At 40.3% G+C, this 21,221-nt stretch overlaps 2 protein-coding genes across 5 annotated transcripts in view; both read left to right on the forward strand.

Annotated features, from left to right (window-relative positions):
• slc37a1 (solute carrier family 37 member 1) overlaps positions 1-13,408 on the forward strand; it is a 30,191-nt gene extending 16,783 nt beyond the window's left edge. The window contains exons 11-21 of one of the 2 annotated variants that reach the window (XM_080413163.1): positions 868-906; positions 1,905-2,033; positions 2,833-2,923; positions 4,256-4,318; positions 4,607-4,692; positions 5,487-5,535; positions 6,345-6,418; positions 6,772-6,850; positions 8,163-8,260; positions 8,959-9,023; positions 10,468-13,408. In XM_080413163.1, the coding sequence (XP_080269289.1) occupies positions 868-906; positions 1,905-2,033; positions 2,833-2,923; positions 4,256-4,318; positions 4,607-4,692; positions 5,487-5,535; positions 6,345-6,418; positions 6,772-6,850; positions 8,163-8,260; positions 8,959-9,023; positions 10,468-10,483 (789 nt within the window). In that variant the 3' untranslated portion in view covers positions 10,484-13,408. The remainder of the gene's footprint in view (positions 1-867; positions 907-1,904; positions 2,034-2,832; positions 2,924-4,255; positions 4,319-4,606; positions 4,693-5,486; positions 5,536-6,344; positions 6,419-6,771; positions 6,851-8,162; positions 8,261-8,958; positions 9,024-10,467) is intronic. The other variant, XM_080413164.1, reaches the window with a different exon arrangement.
• Positions 13,409-15,584: 2,176 nt separating this feature from the next.
• Positions 15,585-21,221, forward strand: part of pde9aa (phosphodiesterase 9aa) — a 31,363-nt gene continuing 25,726 nt past the window's right edge. For 2 of the 3 annotated variants that reach the window (XM_080456533.1, XM_080456532.1), the window contains exon 1: positions 15,585-15,703. In XM_080456533.1, the coding sequence (XP_080312659.1) occupies positions 15,641-15,703 (63 nt within the window). In that variant the 5' untranslated portion in view covers positions 15,585-15,640. The remainder of the gene's footprint in view (positions 15,704-21,221) is intronic. The other variant, XM_080456534.1, reaches the window with a different exon arrangement.

Below are 21,221 nucleotides of genomic sequence, written 5' to 3' on the forward strand. Positions count from 1 at the left end.
TTTATATACTCTGTGTGTGTGTGTGTGTGTGTGTTATCTGTTTGTATTGACACTTGTGTGTATGACTCTCTGTGTGCATGCATGAACATGACCTGTATGCTCATGTGTACAGTACACATGTGATACTCTTGATGCATCATACAGTACACAGTAAAATCCTGTGTGTACTGAGTTAAATTAACACCCAGGACGTACTTTGAAAATTATTGTGTACATCTATAAGTGTCTTTCAGTCATACACCAGCTTGAGCATAATGCTTATTTCATACAATGTCGTACAACAGTGTTACGTGCTGAAAATAGTAGATCTACAAGCTCACAATGTGTCACATCGTGACAGATAGGCTATTTTTGGCATGCAACATTGTCGTATGGTGCGTTCACACTAGCGGCTCAAAAGCAACAAAACGACCAAGCATAGCCAGCTACAAGTGGCTATGCTTGGTCACAGATGAAGTGTTGCTAAAGCCACACTTCATCAATGAAAAGGGTAGGGTTGAATTGCACAGGTAACTGATTAACAGCAAGAACGAGTTTTTCTTCTATTCACGGAACACAGCAGGAATTCTGGGGAGAGAGAATGGAGCGGAAATGGTGAAACAAAAACGTATGACTGAGTGACTTCACTGCTTCATTGGAGCGCTGAAAAACGTTGACGCCATCTCAGCTTCTTTTTGCAAACGCATCGCCCGTCACGTCAGACAAGTGACAAGTGGCGGCTGTCAGTTTGTAGTAGCTTCGTGTTGCTGGCTTCCTTCGAAAATGACTTGTAGCCTGTCGCTTTATCGCCGCCAGTGTGAACGCAGCATCAATCAGGCTTGTGTCGCCAGTAAGTTACACTTTAACATGTCATTATGATTCATTCAGGCGTACTACAGTAATAAGGATATTGTGCTGTACAGAAAGGTTGGTGTATATTTACCTCCAGTGCAGTCAGCTCAGTGGTTTAAGGCCTCCCCAATGCTTATTGGGGGGGTTGGATGAAAACATTAATCACATTAGCATTTCTTTAAATGTAATCTGATTGCATAGATTACTTTTATGGCACTTATTGTGTTGGCTTACTTGGCAAACCCAATTGATCGGGCACATGAATAATAGGGCTGCACAATTAATTGAAAGTAATCAGAAATTGTGATTTAAGTTATGTAATCGTGAAACTTGGTTTAAACACATAATTTGATCAGCTGGGGAACCTTGCCCTCGTCTCCTCATCACTACAAGTAATTAATGACCAGAACATTGTACAACTCATGCCTCCATCCATCAGGCTCACAGAGGAACAATAAAATCACATTTAAGATAGGTACAGAGAAGCACAATCATGTGCAACAAAATCATTCAAAAGAATACTATAAAATCATTTTTTTCATCATAATCAATAATCGTGATCAAACAAATCAGGATTTTCATAGTCATAATCATGCAGCCCTAACTGAAAAACAAAAATACCTTAATTTTAAACTGTTATAACTGGATAACAGAGTTTTCAAATGTTTTGCCCCCTGTCTATGGTGGTTCTCTTTTTTTATTTATTGAATGATTGTTTCTTCTCTCTGGTAAGGTAACATATCCCTTCAGGGGGACTGGTTTGAGATGTTGTTTTCTAATTAATCTCCAGTCAAACTATCAAATCAACCAACTTGAACAAATACCAACATTGATCTTTGTAGAATTGGATCAAAGAATAGAATATCAATCAAATAAAAATAAGTCACTTGAAGTCATCCTGAAGGGATAGAGTCATTGGAATGCAACGGGGTGGATGTGAGGCAGTTGACGGAAGACGAATCTCTGGTTCCCTTCCAGAGTTTGATCCCCATGTGGTGCGGGTACCTCGGAGACATAAGATTATATTTTATACATCCCTTTCTCTCTTTCTTTACTTTCTCTCTCTCATTCAGAGTTATGACACAGAGTTATTACTACCCAGAGACCATGGCAGTGTGTGTGTGCCAATGCAGCAGGTAGTTGTGGTGAAGAGTGAATCGGAGCCATCGGCTATCAGCTTCATGGGCGCCCTGCGTATACCGGTCAGTCTCTCTTTCTCTATCACACACACACACACAAACACACACACACACACACACACACACACACACACACACACACACACACACACACACACACACACACACACACACACACACACACACACACACACACACAGTATACCGTCCACAGCCTGGTTCCTAATTATTTGGCTAGGTGAGACTCATACATCTAACAGTAGATAAACTAAACCAAGCAGTGAAGCAGTATAACTAGTGTTAAAAATCGTTCTAACTCAAGTAGGTAGCAGTCCACACCACAACTATAACAAAGACAATGGTGAACGATGTAGTTATAGTTATAGTTATTGGTGTGAATGGCCCTTAACACGGACGCACACATACTGTACGTGCTTGGTCATAATAATCTACATGACATTCATATCCTGTCTCTCACACATACTGTATACACACTTTGGCCATAAATCATCATTGCATAAACAGACAATTTTTCTGCTACATAATGTTCTTGTGTGTATTTACGCTTTTATGATATAGTTATGATATAGTTATAGTGATATAGTAAGTGATTAGCAACAAGACTCTCCCACAATTCTAACCATAGTTATGGTTGCTAATCAAAACCTCTCATTGTGGGTAATATTTTCTTGTTAAAATACGTTTTAAATAGCTATATATTCCCATAGCATAGTCATAGTTCAATAACGGGGGTCTCCTGTCCATGTGTCTGGTGATCCAGAACAAGTACTGTCATATTTGTCAGTACTTCAGTGTGTTATTAATGCAGTGTTGTTCACCCCCATGCTGTTCTTCTCTACAGGGAGTGATCGAGTTCTCTCTGTCTCTGCTGTTTGCCAAGTTGGTCAGCTACACATTTCTTTTCTGGCTCCCTCTCTACATAACTAAAACGGGTACGTACTGTATGTATGAAACACGTGTATAGGGCTTTCACAATCATAACATTTTAGTTGATGATTAATTGTCATACAAATAGTGTGGACCTGAAGAACCGGCTTTTCACCAGATTCCGAACCCAGTACGTCTCCAATCATCTGAGCAGCTGGCTAGCAAGTTGAGGTTAATATTTTAACCCATTCAATCGGGGAACGCATCTCTGTCATTTGGCCGCGGACCCCCCATCTCAAAATAATTAGTTCCAGGGACCCCCAGAAGCAAAGATTTTAGTTACAAATGTTCACTTCCAAAAAATATACATTCAAATTTGCCGCGCTATGAGCTTGTATATCTGCCATAATGTTATCTACACTGTTGCTGCCAAGGCATTCTGTCTAAACCTGCTGGGTATTTGCAGCTGAAGGTGGACTGATGGGTGGTTTAACTTAATGTTTATTGGGTAAAGTCACACAAACACACATTCCAATAACAACATTATTTACAAATTATACCAAAATAGAATTCAAAATCATATCGTTTAGACTTTGTGTACTGTGGGCGACAGTGGCTAGGGGGTAGAGAGCAGCTGTCTGGGAGCCAGTAGGTTCTAGGTTCGATTCCTGGCTGCATGTTGAAGTGTCCTCGAGCAAGACACTGAACCCCTAGGGCCTGACTTATTCATAGTTGTACGCCGGTGTTGCACAGCTAAAATAGCAGATCTACCAGCTCACAATGTGTCACAGTGTGACATGTTGTAAGCTTGTAGATCGGCGCAACCAAGTATAAATCAGTTGCTCCCGATGAACAGGTTGGAGCCTTGTATGGCTGCTCCGCCGTCGGCGTGTGAATGTGCACCGCTTTAGCATGTAATGTGTAACCGTATATCTGTTGTTGCAGAGAGCGTGAATGGGTCAATGTGAATTTCTTTGTAAAGCACATTGGAGTGACAGGAAAGACTAGAAAAATCGCTATGTATTGTAAATGCAGTCCATTTACCTTTTACAATACATTCACCTTGCTTCCATGTCCCTCTCTTCCTGGTTCCTACTTTTCATCATCTTCTTTCTTACTATTTTCTGACCCAATTACCCATCACTCCATATCTGCAATATTTCACACGCGCACACACACACACACACACACACACACACACACACACACACACACACACACACATCCTTCCAATCCACATTTATCTCAACAACACATTCACTTCTATTGTTAGCTTTGGTATGTTAGACTGAACGCAATGCCTGACAGGAACAATACATAAATTATAAGTGTGTGTGTGTGTGTGTGTGTGTGTGTGTGTGTGTGTGTGTGTGTGTGTGTGTGTGTCCGCATTTCAGCCCACCTGGATGCCAAAAGAGCTGGAGATCTCTCCACCCTGTTTGACGTGGGAGGAATTGTGGGTAGGTCTTATCCTTTCTCATTTCTCCTAATGTGTGCTTTTTGCATTGATATTAATCTTTATGTCCCATAATGTGGCATGTGTGTGTCTATCAGTTTATGTGCATATCTCTGCATTCCTTAAGACGGAATGCGTCACAGCATGATGCTGAGCTTTGTAGATCTGTTATTTTTGGTTCACGACACCAGTGCGCAACCAAGTATAACTCAGGGTTTAGTGTGAGCAGTATAGAGTGTAATTTAGTGACCTGATATAACTGTTCCGGTGATATGTGTGTGTGTGTGTGTAGGTGGGATCCTGGCTGGGGTCATCTCTGATAAGTTGGGGATGAGAGCCACTACATGCGCAATAATGTTGCTGCTAGCCGCCCCAACGGTGAGTTTCACATACTCATTATAGGATGGAAGTTTGGCAATGCTAGATATTTTCTGTCAGTGCTTTAGCCCAAGGGTTCTCAAATTGTGGCTCAGGGACCCCCTTGGGTTCCTTGAAGGTTCCAGTGGGTCAGCCAGCCATATTAGAAGTTTGATGTCACTATAATTCTGTTTACTTGAAAACATATTTGGGTGAATATTCTAACAATATGTTTATATGAGGGTGAATATTCTAACAATATGTTTATATTAATCTATTTCTCACATACAATAATGACATTAGATAATTGAATTGAAACCAAAACATATTTTCATATGAGGGGCTGTTGTACAGAATCATTTGAAATGGGGGTCCGTGGCCTATATCAAAGTTAATTTGGGTGCCCTGAAAAATAAACTGTTTAAGCCTATTCCTCTCTCTGATCTCTTTCTAACTTTATGTCTCCTTTTCTCAATCTCCTTCTCTTCTATCCCTCTCTCTCACTGCTCTCTCTGGCACCTCCTATTGTCTAGGCTATGAAACAAACCTGCTGCATTTGGCTCTTATGATCTGAGAGAGATCATTTTGCTTGCAGATATATCAATGTTTTTGTTGAGCAAGTTATATAATGAATGTATTTCTTTTTGGGGGCATTTACATAAGAGAGGGCAATTTGAAATACTGGGTACTTGAGTGTTTCTGTAACAGTTGTTGTCTGGGTAACTCATTCTATCTGACAATCTGTCATGATGTGTGAGCCATGAGTGCAACAATGAAACGGAGAGGATTGATGTCATGTCTCTATGTTTTTCCAGCTCTATGGGTTTTCCATGATCAGCCAGTTTGGCATGGGGCCAACCATTGGTAAGAGAACATTTCTTTAATTTCTTACTTATTCCATCACTAGCTTAATGTTGCTGCATTTGTGTTGCAGCCATCCAACATAAGCGCCAAATACCGCTGTCTTTTTTTGTAGAGGTTTAGGACTTTGGGTACTAGTGCAATAACAGACAAATCCACCAGTGTCAATGTATCAGTTTAATGCTGCAAGGCCCACCCATGATGATGTTTGATTCCTTCTCAGTTTGACTCATTCGTCGCAGATAAGTGTGACTTTGGTTGTACTTTATTGTAATTCCAGCTTGCTGAGCCACAGTGAGCCAAAGTAGTGCTGTACCCATTGTCAGAGTACTTATAGTGCAGTAGCTAAAGTAGTGCTGTACCCATTGTCAGAGTACTTAGTGCAGGTACCTGTTATCTTGGAGTACTTGGAGGCCAATAGATTACGTCAGTCATGTATGACGCACCGGCTTGGGAGAGCTCAGGGATCTCCATTATATGGGCAAAGAATTTACACAGATACACACACAGAGATTCATGTGTTTATAGATGGAGAAGATGAATGACCGGAGCTGGTTGATTCACCAGCTATTCCAAAGCTATTCACACAAGCTATGCCTTTAAATAAGCTAGCTGAAAGTCTTGAAAGTCGAACACCTTTCGACTGCCGTGTTAAGTGACCCTAACCCTTTATTTTAATGTCATTCAAATCTTAGTGTTTTGTTTTGTCAGTTATTTGGGGCCTACTTGCAATATGCTCGCAGCCCACAGTTTGGGAATCTCTGCCTTAGTATGGGTAACTTGTATGATGAATGTGATGTTTCTCCTTCCAGGTATGTTGCTGGTGTGTGGAGGCCTGGTTAATGGACCATATGCCCTTATTACAACCGCAGTGTCTGCTGACCTGGTGAGTGTGTGTGTGGCATCACCTTCCCAGTCAATGATTTGTTTTGTATTGTGAGTGATACAGCTGTTTTTAAACAATTAAGCAAGGAATAAATTACAGTGAGGCGGACATCATTGGACAATTAACCGATTAAAGTATTGAGTTACAGATAGCTCATCTTCCACTTCCATAGCAACGTAAAAATAGAAATAACTGGCCACAGAATGCCTTGATTTAAGTCAGAATCAAGTAAACAACAAAGCTGGTAATAGTAATAATCATTCTTATGTCTGTACAGTTTCAACTTGTGGCAGTTTATAAATCAGACCTCAAGACCACCTCTCCCTGTCTCATTTGACCTATTCTTACCTTAGGGGACTCACAAGAGCCTGAAAGGAAACGCCAGAGCCTTATCCACAGTCACGGCCATCATTGACGGCACCGGATCTGTAGGTCAGTGCCAGTACTCAACCCGAACACAGTTGTTTATGGATCCAGCACTTAAAGGTTCTATGACATTCATTTTCACTTTTTATTTTTTTTTGTTTTTTTGTGGGGTTTTATGACCTCAATTACACCCAAAAAACATGAACTTTGAACATTCAGTGGATTTTCTGTGGTCTGGGGTTTTCTGAATAATTAGCCTGAAAAGTAATCTGAGATTGGCCCTTGGATAGTGAAGTCACAGGCCATTAATCCCGCCCACTCTCCTCCTCGCCCCTCCCCTCCCCTATCCTTTCCTTTGGGGGGGGCGGAGCAGAGGTGATGATTGACAGGCAAAATCCCTCAACAGTGACACCCGCAGGCAAAGATTTATTTTTTCATTGCAGTTGAAAAGGCTTTAGAAATGTGAGAGAAAAACACCTGCAATGGCTCACTAGAGTGGAATTTTCAGTTAAAACTTTTTATACACGTTTGAAGGACTATGACAAAGACTTTTAATGTGTTGTAAAACTGAATGTCATGAAACCTTTAAACCCTCTAACGACTGGGAAAATATAATGATTAATCATCTAATGCTCTGAAAACACATATAGTTTATTTTGATCCATGTGAATGTTTGTCAATTCGGCTCTGTACATAAATGTAGTCCAGTTTTCAGAAGGTGGCATATCTGTTTCCTGTTCCAGTTCATTTCCCCATTACATAGCTTCGTTTGATTGGCTCAGCACCATATTTGAACTGGTAACACATGTGAAGGTGTCATGTGTGTGAAAACTGGGACTACATTTATGCACAGAGCCTATTCGGTTCTTAAGTCTGACGTCATTTTGTAGTCCGACGTCACGTCCGGGTCCAAAAGGCACCAGCGCCGTCCACTCTTCATTGTAAACAAACATGTTGGAACCCATAAATCTTTTTACAATAACCTCCTTTTTCAGAAATGAACCATTAAGGGTTAATAAGGGTCTTAATGCTAATATCATAGACAGTAAAAAGTAGGCTAATATATATATTTATATTTGTATTTATTTATTATTATTATTAACATTATAATATATATTTTTTATATTTATTTATATATATATATTTATATATAGATAAAAAAAACGATTTCCTCTTTTTGTCGTTGCCAGGAAAGCGGTAGAATGACACGTTAGTCGTTATTTTAGTCTCAGATCTGTTAAAACAGCGAGGGACACAACACTGCGCATATTGGGAAAATACACACTGGGACCCGGAAGTTATTCTAGCGGGGCGCAACATCACTTCTGAACAACCGAATTCAGACTCTCACTTTTGTTCTACTTATGTGCGTTGACAGGTGCAGCACTAGGCCCCCTGCTGGCTGGACTGTTGTCTTCAGGCGGCTGGGACCGGGTCTTCTACATGCTGATGACTGCTGACTTTCTAGCTCTGCTGGTGAGTGCTTGAGTTTGGGTTGTTAGTTGAGACATGAAGTGGCATTGTGAAACTGTTCTAATCATGAGGCTGTCTGTATGTCACTCTGTCTACAATGCCTCAATACAATATCCTCGTCAAATCACAACACAAGGCCAAGAAACTTCATATATTACTGTACATGCAGTATCTGACTCGATATCTGACTGTGCTGCAACAATTTGGTGGTGTATTGTAAACCTAGTAATTTCTATTATTATTTTATATGATATATGATGATCAAATGATTCTGCTTGGTTGTATGGTGGTTGTCATTGTATTTCCACTCTGATCACTCTGTGTAAACATAGCAGGATGTATTATTAACCTCTGTGTACATAATACTGGCACAGTAGTCCATACATATCTATTTAATATCCATATCTATAGCTTTTACTGTATTTTAGAAGAGACAGAATATATCTAGTATGCTTTCTCTTTATTTTAAAATGTTCTATATATATTTGAGAACCTCATTTATTTTTTTATATTGTCGTTATTTAGTCTAATATAATGTACAAACCTCACCAGACCAATTCCTCTTATGTGCAGACATACGTGACAATTAAAAGAACTAGTCCGATGGGCATCGGCACAGAGATTTCACGCATTTATAGTACGATTCAGATTCTGAATATGTATCGGCTAATATTTGACTCTGTGTGTGTCCTGTTTTACAGATGCTGCTGCGGTTAGTAACCAAAGAGCTGACCTCAGGCAAATCACACCCCATCTCCACTGTAGAGTGAGTTGCACTTTTCTATTGGTCCCTCTGTTTGTCCATCATGCAATAATTTTTTTCACACAATCTATTTTTATTGGCTGTGTAGTGTTCAGCTCATCAATCTATTGCCCTATTCCATGTCCCATTGGCCATTGCTCATGCAACCATCTTCTCAAAACAGTTACCATCATAACCAAACGGCACATCTGTTTGCATTTCTAATCTGTAAAAGGGACTTATTTTGATTATTGTCTCCGCCAGGCCGAAAGGCATGGCGAGAGAGTATGTTTTCGCCCCTGTCCGTCCGTCCGTCCGTCCGTCCGTCCGTGTGTCCGTCCGTGTGTCCTGTCTGTGTGTTAGCAGCTAATCTCTGGCACCGTTGGCCCGGTCGCTCCGAAACTGTGCACACACACTCCCTGGATGCCAATTTAGAACCTCTGCCCCAATTTTTTCACATGGGCCTGTTATAGCGCCACCAGGAGGCCGATTTGTGCAAAACCCTTTTTTTTTACATTACTCCTACAGATTTTATCCAAACGTCATGCAAATCGGTACACAGTATCTCTATAGTCATGTGATCAACACAAATCTGTCCGATTTCCCATATTCCATCCTCATTGCCTATGGTTGGCTTCCAAAGGATTGGCTTCCAAAGGATTGGTCCGTTTTGAACAAAAAGCCTCAAACTATGCACGCAGCTTGCGATTTCCGTGAATTTTCACACGCACATTCCCACTAGGCCAAGGAAGAAATGCCACCCTTTTCACATTGGCCTGTTATAGCGCCACCAGCAGGTCTAATTTAGCAAAACACATTTTTGGAACAAAATGCCTCAAATCATGAATGCAGTGTCTGATTGCCGTGAAAGACCTAAGAATAAATGGCACCCTTTTCACATTGGCCTATTATAGCGCCACCAGGAGGCCACAATAACGTACCTGACCTGGCGGAGACCTGTGCTCCGAGGAGCACTTTTTCTAGTTTTCCTTTATATTCATGTGTTTATTGACAACAGCATTCTTATGTATAAATCTGTGCCACCGTGCCTTGTTTTTGGCACTGTTTGGCAAACTGTTAATACATTCAGTATTCAATCAATCAAAAAAAGCTGGATATGATCCTGACATGGATTCTATTGTTGAGTTAATTGACATCCAGCATGTAACAATGCTTGTCTTTAACCCTAGCGTCCACATTCTAGGTCGAACATTCCATCATCCCATGTAGAGAGAAGTACTACTGTACCTATTATAGAACCCCTGGGGACCCGGTCAACTAAGTATTGTATAGGATTTAAAGGGGTATTTCACTACAGAACATTTCTGCGGTTATTTTATTGTCTACTCTAGATTTTCTGTGCACCCCAGACTGTTTTTAAGTTAACCTGTCTGGGGTGCACACAAAAGCCTGCCTAGATGTAAAAAAATATAAATGTAAGTTAACTGTCTCTCTCTCTGTCTTACAGGTTGAAGGAGCACTGAGCACTTTGATTGCACTTACACCACACACACACACACACACACACACACACACACACACACACACACACACACACACACACACACAGAGTCCTGTACATCAAACCACTTGTCTACGCTTGGACTGGACTGATTCGGACCACAACTCGACCCTCTCTTGGGCATCAGGCATTAGCACAGCCACATACAGTACATATATACACACACACACACACACACACACACACACACACACACATACTGTACACATACACACACACACACACAAAGACGTTTGAATCGTTTAACTTCAGACAAGACTGGAAAAAAGGACAATGCCAGAGTAATGGTTGGTGGAAAAACTTTAACTGTGACATAAAAAAACACAACCACATAACACACATAACACACTATAATTCCCACAGCCCTCTCTCTGTCTCTCTCCCTCACCGATCTCTCTGTATGTCTATCTTTCTGTCTCTCTGTCTCTCTCTCTCTCTCTCTCTCTCTCTCTCTCTCTCAAATGATGCCACTAACACTACACCGTTGATGAACTGCTCTGCTGCTTGGCAGGTCTTCTCTAAGACGATGGTGTCTTGTCACTCTTGCCTTACTGAACCAAAGAGATTATTGTTTCTGTGGGAGGGATACGCTGTAATTAAAACCCAGAGATGTCTATTTTTATTTTTTATTTTAAGGCCTTTTTAAATTATTCCACTTGGTTTTGTAGTGGTTTTCATTGTATTTTTTTTCATTCATCGCTGTGTGTCCTTATCTGAAAGTACTGATGTATTTTATATAAAGCCACCAAATAATGGTGAATTAGTTTTTTCTTGTATGTGCAGCAGGGGATCTTGGGAATTTGGGGGAGGGTTTTGGATGTTACGAATGTAAAGTTTGTGTCCAATCAGATGACACCTGTCAACCATTAACATTGTTATGTGGATATAAATACAGTGCAATGTTAAGTAGGTATAGTGATGCTGAACTTTGGTGGAACCTTAGGTTGTATATCTTCCTCGTCATGTTATTTAAGTCCATTTAATGTCAATCATCATCTGTTGCTTATGTGCTCTATGAGCGTAATTTGAAATAGCTTTTTTTTATTCCATTTCCCTCATTGCATGGCAAAACAGTACTCAAAATCACGCTTTTAGCAGATAAATAAATGCGAACAAAGTGGAGTCTACCAATAGGAGTATCTCCACATCTTCATCTCTTCCAGCCTGCGTTGCATCTGCTTACTTAAGCCTAGTTAAGACCAAAGATTTGTGGTGAGAATAAACAGTTAAAGCTCAATTTGTACTGCATCGTATGATGGTGTTTGGGCGCTGAAAATAGCTGATCCATAAGCTCACAACACATCAGCTTGTAGATCAGCTATTTTTACGACACCGCCATACACCAGAGCATACATTAAGCATTAGAAAGTTGTGGGGAAAATTCTCAGAGAAGCCTGATTTATGCTTTATTGTATGACAAAGCAGATCTACAAGCTTACAATGTGTTGTGAGGTTGTGGATTGGCTATTTTCACAAATACAGGTGTGCCTTGAGATCTCGAATTGGTCATAGGTGTGCCTTGGGCTCAAAAAGTGTGAAAACCGCTGGTCTACATCATCATAGTGAATGCTTGGTTGATCCTTTTTACAGTTTCTGCAATGCTTCTGCTGTCCCCAAATTTCCCTACTAGTCTTATACTGTCGTTGCATTCAGGATTCTACCAGCACCCCAGTTTTCTGATCTTCTGGTAGAAAAGAAAAGTAAAAAAACAACAACACTAGGCCTTGTTTATATTTATTTATTTATACACGTATATACTCTGTATATAATACACACAGTATATACAGTAGGTGGAATCCACTTGGTTCGCATTTGGTTATCTGCGAAACCTGTTTAACCATGAGAGTGAATGGAGACAGAGAGAAGTGCTACTACGTGTTCCTCGTTCACAGAGCACAGAAGCAACAGATGAACATGATGATCAATATATATGGACTTATATCATGCCCAGGAAGCTATGCGACCAATCCAAGGTTCTTCCAAAGTTCAACATCACTTTAAATAGATCAGCTGTAGTGTCTTAATCTCTTTAAAAGAGAACACTGCTCAATTAATGTTATTCATACAATCATATTGTTATAGTTGTAGCTAGCAGGCTCCTTTCTACCCAAAGCTAGGAACCAGAGAACTCTTGATACAAACCAGCTTTGGGAAACGGGTTCTCTATGTCCATTCACTCCAAAATCCTGACTGTTTGTTTAACTTTGAGAGTATACAAATGTAGCATGGACAACCTGTTTCCCAAAGCTGATTTGATTCATTTGTAATTTTGATTACATTTGTACACTCTGTTACAAATGGATCAAACCTGCTTTGGGAAACAGGTTGTACAGTACATGTCCATATTAACATTAGACCATAGGAATAACATATTGGTTAAACTGAGTGGTGTTCACCTTTTTGAAAGGGTTACTACTTTTTTTGGTTGTTGTATGTTAAATTTATTTATTTACTCTATTCCGTCTAGGAAGTAAAATCCACAGAATACCAAATTGCCTGATCAGATTTTGTATCATAACTCACATTGTACCTTTTCATGGTGGTAGCATTGAGGCAACTCCACAAGGTTGATTTATACTTGGTGCACGGCGATGTCGCGCATCTAAAATAGCCGATCTACAAGTTCACAACGCGTCATGCAGAGAGCTTGTACATCTGCTATTTGCGGCGTACGACACGGCACGCAACCAAGTATAACTCAGGCTATACCGCTCTCCAAGTACGAGAACATATTTGGTGGAGGCGTAGATTTTAAATGTATATTTAATGTAATGTGTCCGTGGTAGACCTTGTACTTGAAACTTGTGTGCCTTTTGATGTTTGTATATTTACTGGACAGTTGATTTGTAAAAAAATAAAAATATAATTAAAAAAAAGACTAAATACTGCCTGACTCCACTCCACGCAGCAATTGGTTTGGGTTCTGTAAATTACATTGCAAAGTATTGTGGGGAAAGCAAACCTTTCAAATTATTTTCTTTTATTCATGGTGTCAAGTTTGTTTTCTTCAGGTAAGTATATGAGCGTGATGTTTTTGATGGCTCCTTGTGCAGTGTACTACCACAGGCAGTCTAATTAAGGACACTGAGGGGCCTTCAGGCTCAGCTGGAGATGGCAGGTGTCACTTTGAAATGGTAACCTCCTGACAGGCACTAACCCACTCAGTGACACAGGCAGAGGCAAGGGAACACACACACACACACACACACACACACACACAGCCACTGTCTGTTTCATTGACACACTGACATAAACACACACTCTCAGTCTCTGGTTGACCCTGTTCCTCTCTCTCACACAGTGTAAAAGCCTTAAAATAAATAAATAATATTAATATAATGACTTTACTAATTTCAACCCGGGGTTGTCTTCACTTTCACTACCTGCTGACCGTGGTCGAACAGTCCGGAAATAGCCAATCTACAATCTCACACGTGAGGTTAGATGGCTATTTTTGATGAAGACATTTTGTACAGAAGGGTTTAAGTAGGGGTCCCTAGTATATAGTATATAGGGTATACCGGTCGAGAAAGTATAGGGTTAAGTGTTTAAATACATAGGCTGATAGCTGGTAATGGTGTCCTGGTTTGCTTGTAGGTAGAAAACAGTTTCCAAACATGATTTCTCTCGATTCAGTCACATCGGTATTTAAGTGAATTCATTAATTCAGCAGAAGAATGTTAACTTTGAGTTATAAGAAAGAATGTTTCCACTGTGTTAATAAAGACAAGCAGGCCTAGCCTACACCGAGTCACGCAAATCTTTAATGTAATTTCATTAACCCATTCTCTCCACCACCACTACCACATAAACACACTAATTTGGATTTATTGCAATTCAACTTTTGCCTCAGTTGAGTATTTTGGTGACTCATCTTAAATCTGTTCTTTGATCGATAGCATGCCAATAATGATGAACCACCAGAGACCAGATATATAAAGCCCTTTAACCCCCTTTACAGTATGTAGTATGTACATTGTCAACAAATGTGATAGTGAGTTCATATCATATTATGTTTCTCAGTGGTTCTCGTAGTCCTTGAAGGGGGTCCCCAGCTAAAACGAACAGTTTAACCACTTCAATCCTATGTTCATAGCCTAACATCTTCTCTTATGTGTGTCCTTGCTTGGCACAAAATCTTTTCAGATGGTTGTCCATGGCCAAAAATGTCAAATGGGGGGTCCCTACATTAAAATGTGTGAGAAGAACCACCAATCCACCATTGTAGTAGTTTATAGGCAGCCAGGCAGCAAGGAACCCTGATGATGAGAGAAAGTTACCTGGCTACAGCCTCGGTTATTTATACTCTCTGTTATTCTTACGACTGTGTAGCTATACCTTTCTTTGTCGCTGCAGCACTGTTGTGCGATGGAATCAATATAATGAATTGAGCGGCCCTCCCTCGCAATCTACGGCGCGCGGTGCGTGGAGAGAAGGAAGGGTGGAGGGAGGGAGGGTCGAGGGAGCATAGAGCTCTGGAGTGGATAATAAGGTTTATGAGATGAAACACATAGATCTTGGTGAGGGAAAGAGAGAGAAGGGGGAGAGTGGCAGACTGACAGAAATTGAGAGCGAGAGAGAGAGAGAGGAAGAGAGAGAGAGAGTGTAAGAAAAAAACAGAAATTGAGCGAGAGAGGGAGAGAGAGAGAGAGAGAGAGATGTGGTTGTCACACAGACTTCCATTTATCCATTCGGCCTTGTTATAATCAGTGTTGCCATGTCCGCTTATTGTAAGCAACTTTGGGCTTCTTTTTCTGTAAAGTCGTTGTAATTATTGGTGCCTGGTGGTTGCGTTTTTTTTTATTTATGACCCACCAGGGACCCACCACCAGCTATCGCGGCGCGTTGAGAGCTTGTAGATCTGCTATTTTCAAATAGCCGCTGGCCAGTCGCTTCTTTTGGCCTTTTTTTTCATAGACCTGTTTGCTTATTTCTTTCACAAAATCTGGCAACGCTGCCATTCTCGTCTTATTACTGAAGGAGGCTCCTGGACAGACAGGGGGAGGACGGTGTCTGACGCACGGAGCGCGTAGGTTGCTGCCACACACAGTTTGGTGGCTGACTGGCTGTCTGTCGGGGTCTCGGGGACACTTACAGTCACACACAGCGGGGAGGAGAGATGGGCACCGCTTCGTCCTCCTACCGAGTCATTTACCTGGATGTCGACGGCAGAATTCAGAAGGTACACGTGATAATCACTGATAATCACTGTTGCAAATGTATCCAATTAACACTGAGGATTTTACTGTAAAATCATCAGGATTTTACTGTAAAATCATCAGGATTTTACTGTAAAATCCTCAGTGGTAATTGATCCATTTGTATGAAGATGCCAAATATTTGGGGCCAAATGCATAAATATTTGGCATCTTCATACTAATTTAGCATACGATTGCTGTTTTTTTTTCCTTCTTTTTTTTGAAGATTGAAGGGCTTTTTGGGAACAAATGACGAATTGCACTTGAAATGCCACCCTCTCATTTAATGCATAAAGTAGGCTAATAGGAGTATTAAGCTGCATGGTATAACTAAACCTATAATCATGATGTATGAAAAAATTACTCATTTTTTTTGTAATAAAAGTATCAATATTGCAATGTAGAAATACTCTGTTACAAGTAAAAGTCTGGAATCTAAAATTTACTTGAGTAAAAGTACAAAAGTATTGGTATCAAAATGTACCTGAAGTACCAAAAGTAGAAAGTACTCATTATGCAGAATGACCCATTTCGCAAGTTTTCAAATGTATAAAAAATATTTTGAGAATAGCTGATCTACAAGCTCACAATGTGTCACATCGCAGCACATTTTCAAATGGCCGAAATGTATACAGAGCTGAAGTGATTAATGTATGTTTTGTAATAATAATCAAAATCTATAAAGTAACTAAACTAAAGTTGTCAAATAATTGTATGTAAAAGTATAATATTTGTCTCTGAGATGTAGTGGAGAAGTAAAAGTACAGAAAATTGGAAATACTCTGTAAAGTAAAAAATACCTCAAAATTGTAGGCTACTAATAAAGTACAGTACTTGAGTAAATGTACTACACCACTGATGAATCATTCATCTACAGTAAACAATGGTTTCAACAGCAATGCACTTAATTACAGTGCGTGGTTTTCTTTTTCTTTCTAGAGAGGGGGGGGGGGGGGGCAGACTTTGCTGGTAAATTTGTGACAGATATCCAAAAGCACAATGTTTATTATTATTTAAAAACCCTTGTTCCCTCTGGGTAGCTTGTAGGATCAGGTTGAAGAATAACCCAGGTGGTGGAGAATTAACATTGCAGCAGCAGTGAAACTTTATGCAAATTATTTCTAATTATTTGGCAGTGGTGACCTTTACACACAGTATGTCACAAGAACTACTTTCACTGGTATTGCAGATTGCAGATTTGACAGTAGTGTGGCAGCCTTTTGCCTCAAGGTTTCTGCAAACTAAATTCTGGATATTTATTGACTTTGCTATGTTCCTGCTTTTTGCAAAAGGAAATTAGTGACCCTTCCTAAGTATTCGTTTATTTAGTACACATGTAACCAAATGGATCCATTTGTACACTTTAACCTTACATTTGCACTCGGGATTTTACGGTGTACTGAGCTAAGTCAATTTCAAGTCAAATTTATGTAGCACACTTGATAATAAGACAGGCATAGTGGCATCAAAAGCATGCAGATTGCTAAAAGCAAAGATCAAATCAGACAAAACATATGAAACAGGAAGATATAAAATTGAACTTATTACATATAAAATAGATAAAAACACATGATAAATAATATTACAATAAAACAGCAGTGCAATAAAAAGGAATAAGATAACCACACAGGAAGGAGCATGTAGCCTTGTTTCATTTGACTCCTTTGAGAATTAAACCTTCATTGAACACAGATTTTGTGTAACCACAGACCAATAGAAGCCATGTCATGAAACTGATCATCACAGAGATGAAACCTGGTCTGGTCTCACAGCAGACACATCAGAAAAGTATGCCAGGTAACGATCATGATTATTGTTCACAATAATTAATGATTAAGCTATGGACTATTGCCCTTTGTGCATCTGATGATATTAATATCTTGACTCTTTCTAATTGAAAAGTAGACTGTATTATTGATATGACAACGTTCTGTGGATTTTAACCGTGAAAACAACACCCCCCAAAAACATATGAATAATGAATTCTGAAACCTTGCTCGTTATATCCCACGCACATTCAACCGTTACACTGCAATCCCCAATGATTCAGCGTGCATAATTACACAGAGTGTCCGGTAATGAGTAATACCACAGTTAGTTGTACCCTGCTCTCCATGTCCATTACAGTCTTCAAACAGTGGCCTAGATCCCAATCCCATCCAGAGCTTTGTTTACACTAACACCCTGTGCAGTAGATGGCCACGGTCATAAACGAACCATATAACAAGGTTTATGCCTCCACGGTGCTTCTTATTTATTGCATTCCCCTCCAGCACCTTTGCCTTTATGGAGTTCATCCACAGTCCATACTGTAAGAAATAATGTCTGTCTCAACAGTACGTTGTACGTTTATAAACCGTAATACACTGTATACTTATACAGTGTATACATTATTTATGCAGTGTATCCAAATGGATCCATTTGGTTCCATTTGCACACTTTCAGGATTACAAAGGTATAAAGTAACACTGAGGATTTCACTGTGTATACTGTCCATTCAAGTTATTTAGTTATTTCTTTATCCCTTTTTCTCCCCAATTTAGTTTAGTCACACCAATGCCCATCCGGATTTAGTACTAGACCACCGATTGCCGATATTTTGACAAAAAAATCAAAACATTTCTCATAAATTTGAACTTGATTTAAAAGCAAACAAACCACTTACGGCTTGTTCAAAATGTAAAAAAATAGCAGATTTAAAAGCTCACTATGGGTCATATAGCCACGCATTGTGAGCATGCAGATCTGCTATTTTTGAAAATGTTTGGAAGTTTCCAACTCTAGACGATTTACAAGCTCACTATGTGTCATGTCTGCTATTTTTTTAAATGTTTTCAACTAGTAGATTTTCAGGCTGTTACGCAGCTTTCAAACCTAGTCCTATTTTGAGCAGATGAGGCACCCCCAGGGGCCACGTTAGAGGCACCCCCAGGGGCCACGTTAGAGGCACCCCTAGGGGCCACGTTAGGGGCCCCTGTTGTTGCTATTCTGATGGCAGACTCTTAAACAGTGTTGGTGCCAAGTTTGGTGCAGATCGGAGCAACGGTGCACCTCGCAGGTCCGCATGTTACGTTTGTGACATGCACCGTCCGGCCGCCCACTCGATTGTGAGCTTGTAGATGTGCTACTTCGAATAGCTGAAGTATAGAATATGGGTTTTGTATTAATAATACAAATATAAATTATCCGCTGAGACGTAGTGAAGTATCGAAAAATGGAAATGCTCAAAGTTGTACTTAAGTACAGTACTTGAGTAAATGTACTTAGTTACTTTCCACCACTGGAATAATCCCAGTCCAAGCTGTATGATTAGAAACCAATCTGTCACCCCTTCAATTAGACTGTGATATAGTTTAAAATTACTATAACGATGCCATCGTAAGGTGGGCTGCAATTTATTTTCAAATGTCATTTCAAAATAATGAATTAAATGGATTACAACGTTCCCTGTGATGAAATGATAGCAGCTCCTTGTTGTTTGGTAATTTCTGCAATCAGTGCTGGCACTTTGATTTTGTTGTGGGTAATTGTGCAACCATACATTTGAATTTGACACCACATGAAATTATAATTGAATCAAAAAAACTGGCTGTTGCTCTGCCAAGTGTAGTGATTTTTCTCACATATCTGTCACTGCTGCGTTTACTCCTTGCTTTTACAAGCAAATTCAAGACAGTATCATTGGTTTATAATGACTGGCTTGACTGCCTGGTGTGTGTGTGTGTGTGTGTGTGTGTGTGTGTGTGTGTGTGTGTGTGGGGGTGTGTGTGTGTGTGTGTGTGTGTGTGTGTGTGTGTGTGCGTGTGCGTGTGCGTGTGTCTGTGTGTCTGTCTGTCTGTCTGCCTGTCTGTCTGTCTGTCTGTGTGTGAGTGTGTGAGTGTGTGTGTGTGTGCGTGTGCATGTGCTTTTGCATATTCAGTTGTAGGTATTACACACAAACGGGTCAAGTGACAGCTTCGTGATTTGAAACAATGTACTGAGCCACGTGGGCGCCTTTTTGTTTTCACCCGCCTTTGTCTTTGTCTTTTTTTCTTTTTTTTTGCCAACTTGCATAGACTACTCTCGTACAGAATCAGGGTTGTTAATCAGATTATCTGCTTTACATGCTCTGCTGTCCCCGGTGGGCCCTTAGATAATAGATTTGAATGTGGCATTTCCACACCTTCCTCATTTGCATTCTAGTTGATTTGACTTGGTTATACAATAACGTTTTCTGTTTTATGTGGTTACAAAGAAAACCTCTCATGACATGCAAATGTGTACAGCACGCGTGCGTCACATGATATCAGGTAACATGCAGCCAGGGATGGATTGTGACAATATAGGTTAATTAATTGCTTGTATTGGATAATCTGACGGAAACATTGTGAAATTGATATGGCGCTTATGCTTGCGTCAGATGCCATTGAGCATCATTATGCATATATGTCACACAGGGCGGGATGCGCGTGGAGATTTTGTTTTTCACCACCCACTGTTGAGGATAGTCAAGGACATTTACCTCACAATGTTAGTAGAGTGTCTCTCTCTGCTATCTAAACTAAGTGTTTTTCATGGGTGGCCACCTACATAGCACAAGAGATATTATGCATCATCATCACACACCACTGTATAAGCGTAATAAGTGTAATGTATAAGTGTAAGCGTGCGCTTAAATTGTATTCCAGTTGAGATAACATAATAAAGATGCAGTGGCTGCATTGTGTTGTCCTTCGTGTTTTCTAGGTGTGTTTGCGCAGGCAGCAGATGACAGCCGCCACCGTGGCGTGATGCAGGGTTATGTAGTGGTTTTTACTGAAACAGATTCTTACATGAACACCACCATGATGTGTGATCATCAGCATGTGATGTTCACCCACCAGCAACTACTGTGTAGACACAATGCCCACATGAAAACCCAACACACACGCGCGCACGCAGCGGCACAAAATGTAGGTACACAAACAATCAAGATACACAATGGGAGATGTGCACACACGTGACCATTAGAGCCTGCACATGTTTCTCAAAGCCACTCTCTCAGCCCTGACCTGAAATGTTGCAGGTCTAGTACTCTCTCTAGTGCTGGCTAACATTTCATTTGAAGTAGGCTACATGTCATTACGCAATAGTGTAAATTCATTTCTAAGTAGCTTGTTTTTCCCCACGTGACATTTGTCTTTGTAAGTAGACACGATGAGGCCCGAACAAAATGAGGACGCCTTACCATCCCTCAAAGATATTTTTTCCCCTCTACAAATCTCTTTGCTGGAAATAGACGATCTACAAGCTCACAACACGTTTCAACAGGACCCATTGTGAGCTTGTACATTTGCTATTTTTGACAAATGTTCGACTAATTTTGCAGAATGTTCGCCTATTTTGACAGGCCCAGAATAGGGACACTAGGATTCATGTAGTTAAGGTTTTCAAATGGGGGTCAATGGGTGCTTGGGTAGCAGAGGTAGAAGTTCCTTCCCACCATCACGGAGACTAGGGGTCGAATCCTTCGTCGTGCATCCG

This window comes from Gymnoscopelus braueri (genome assembly GCF_963280865.1).
Source record: "Gymnoscopelus braueri genome assembly, chromosome: 18".
NCBI lineage: Eukaryota > Metazoa > Chordata > Actinopteri > Myctophiformes > Myctophidae > Gymnoscopelus > Gymnoscopelus braueri.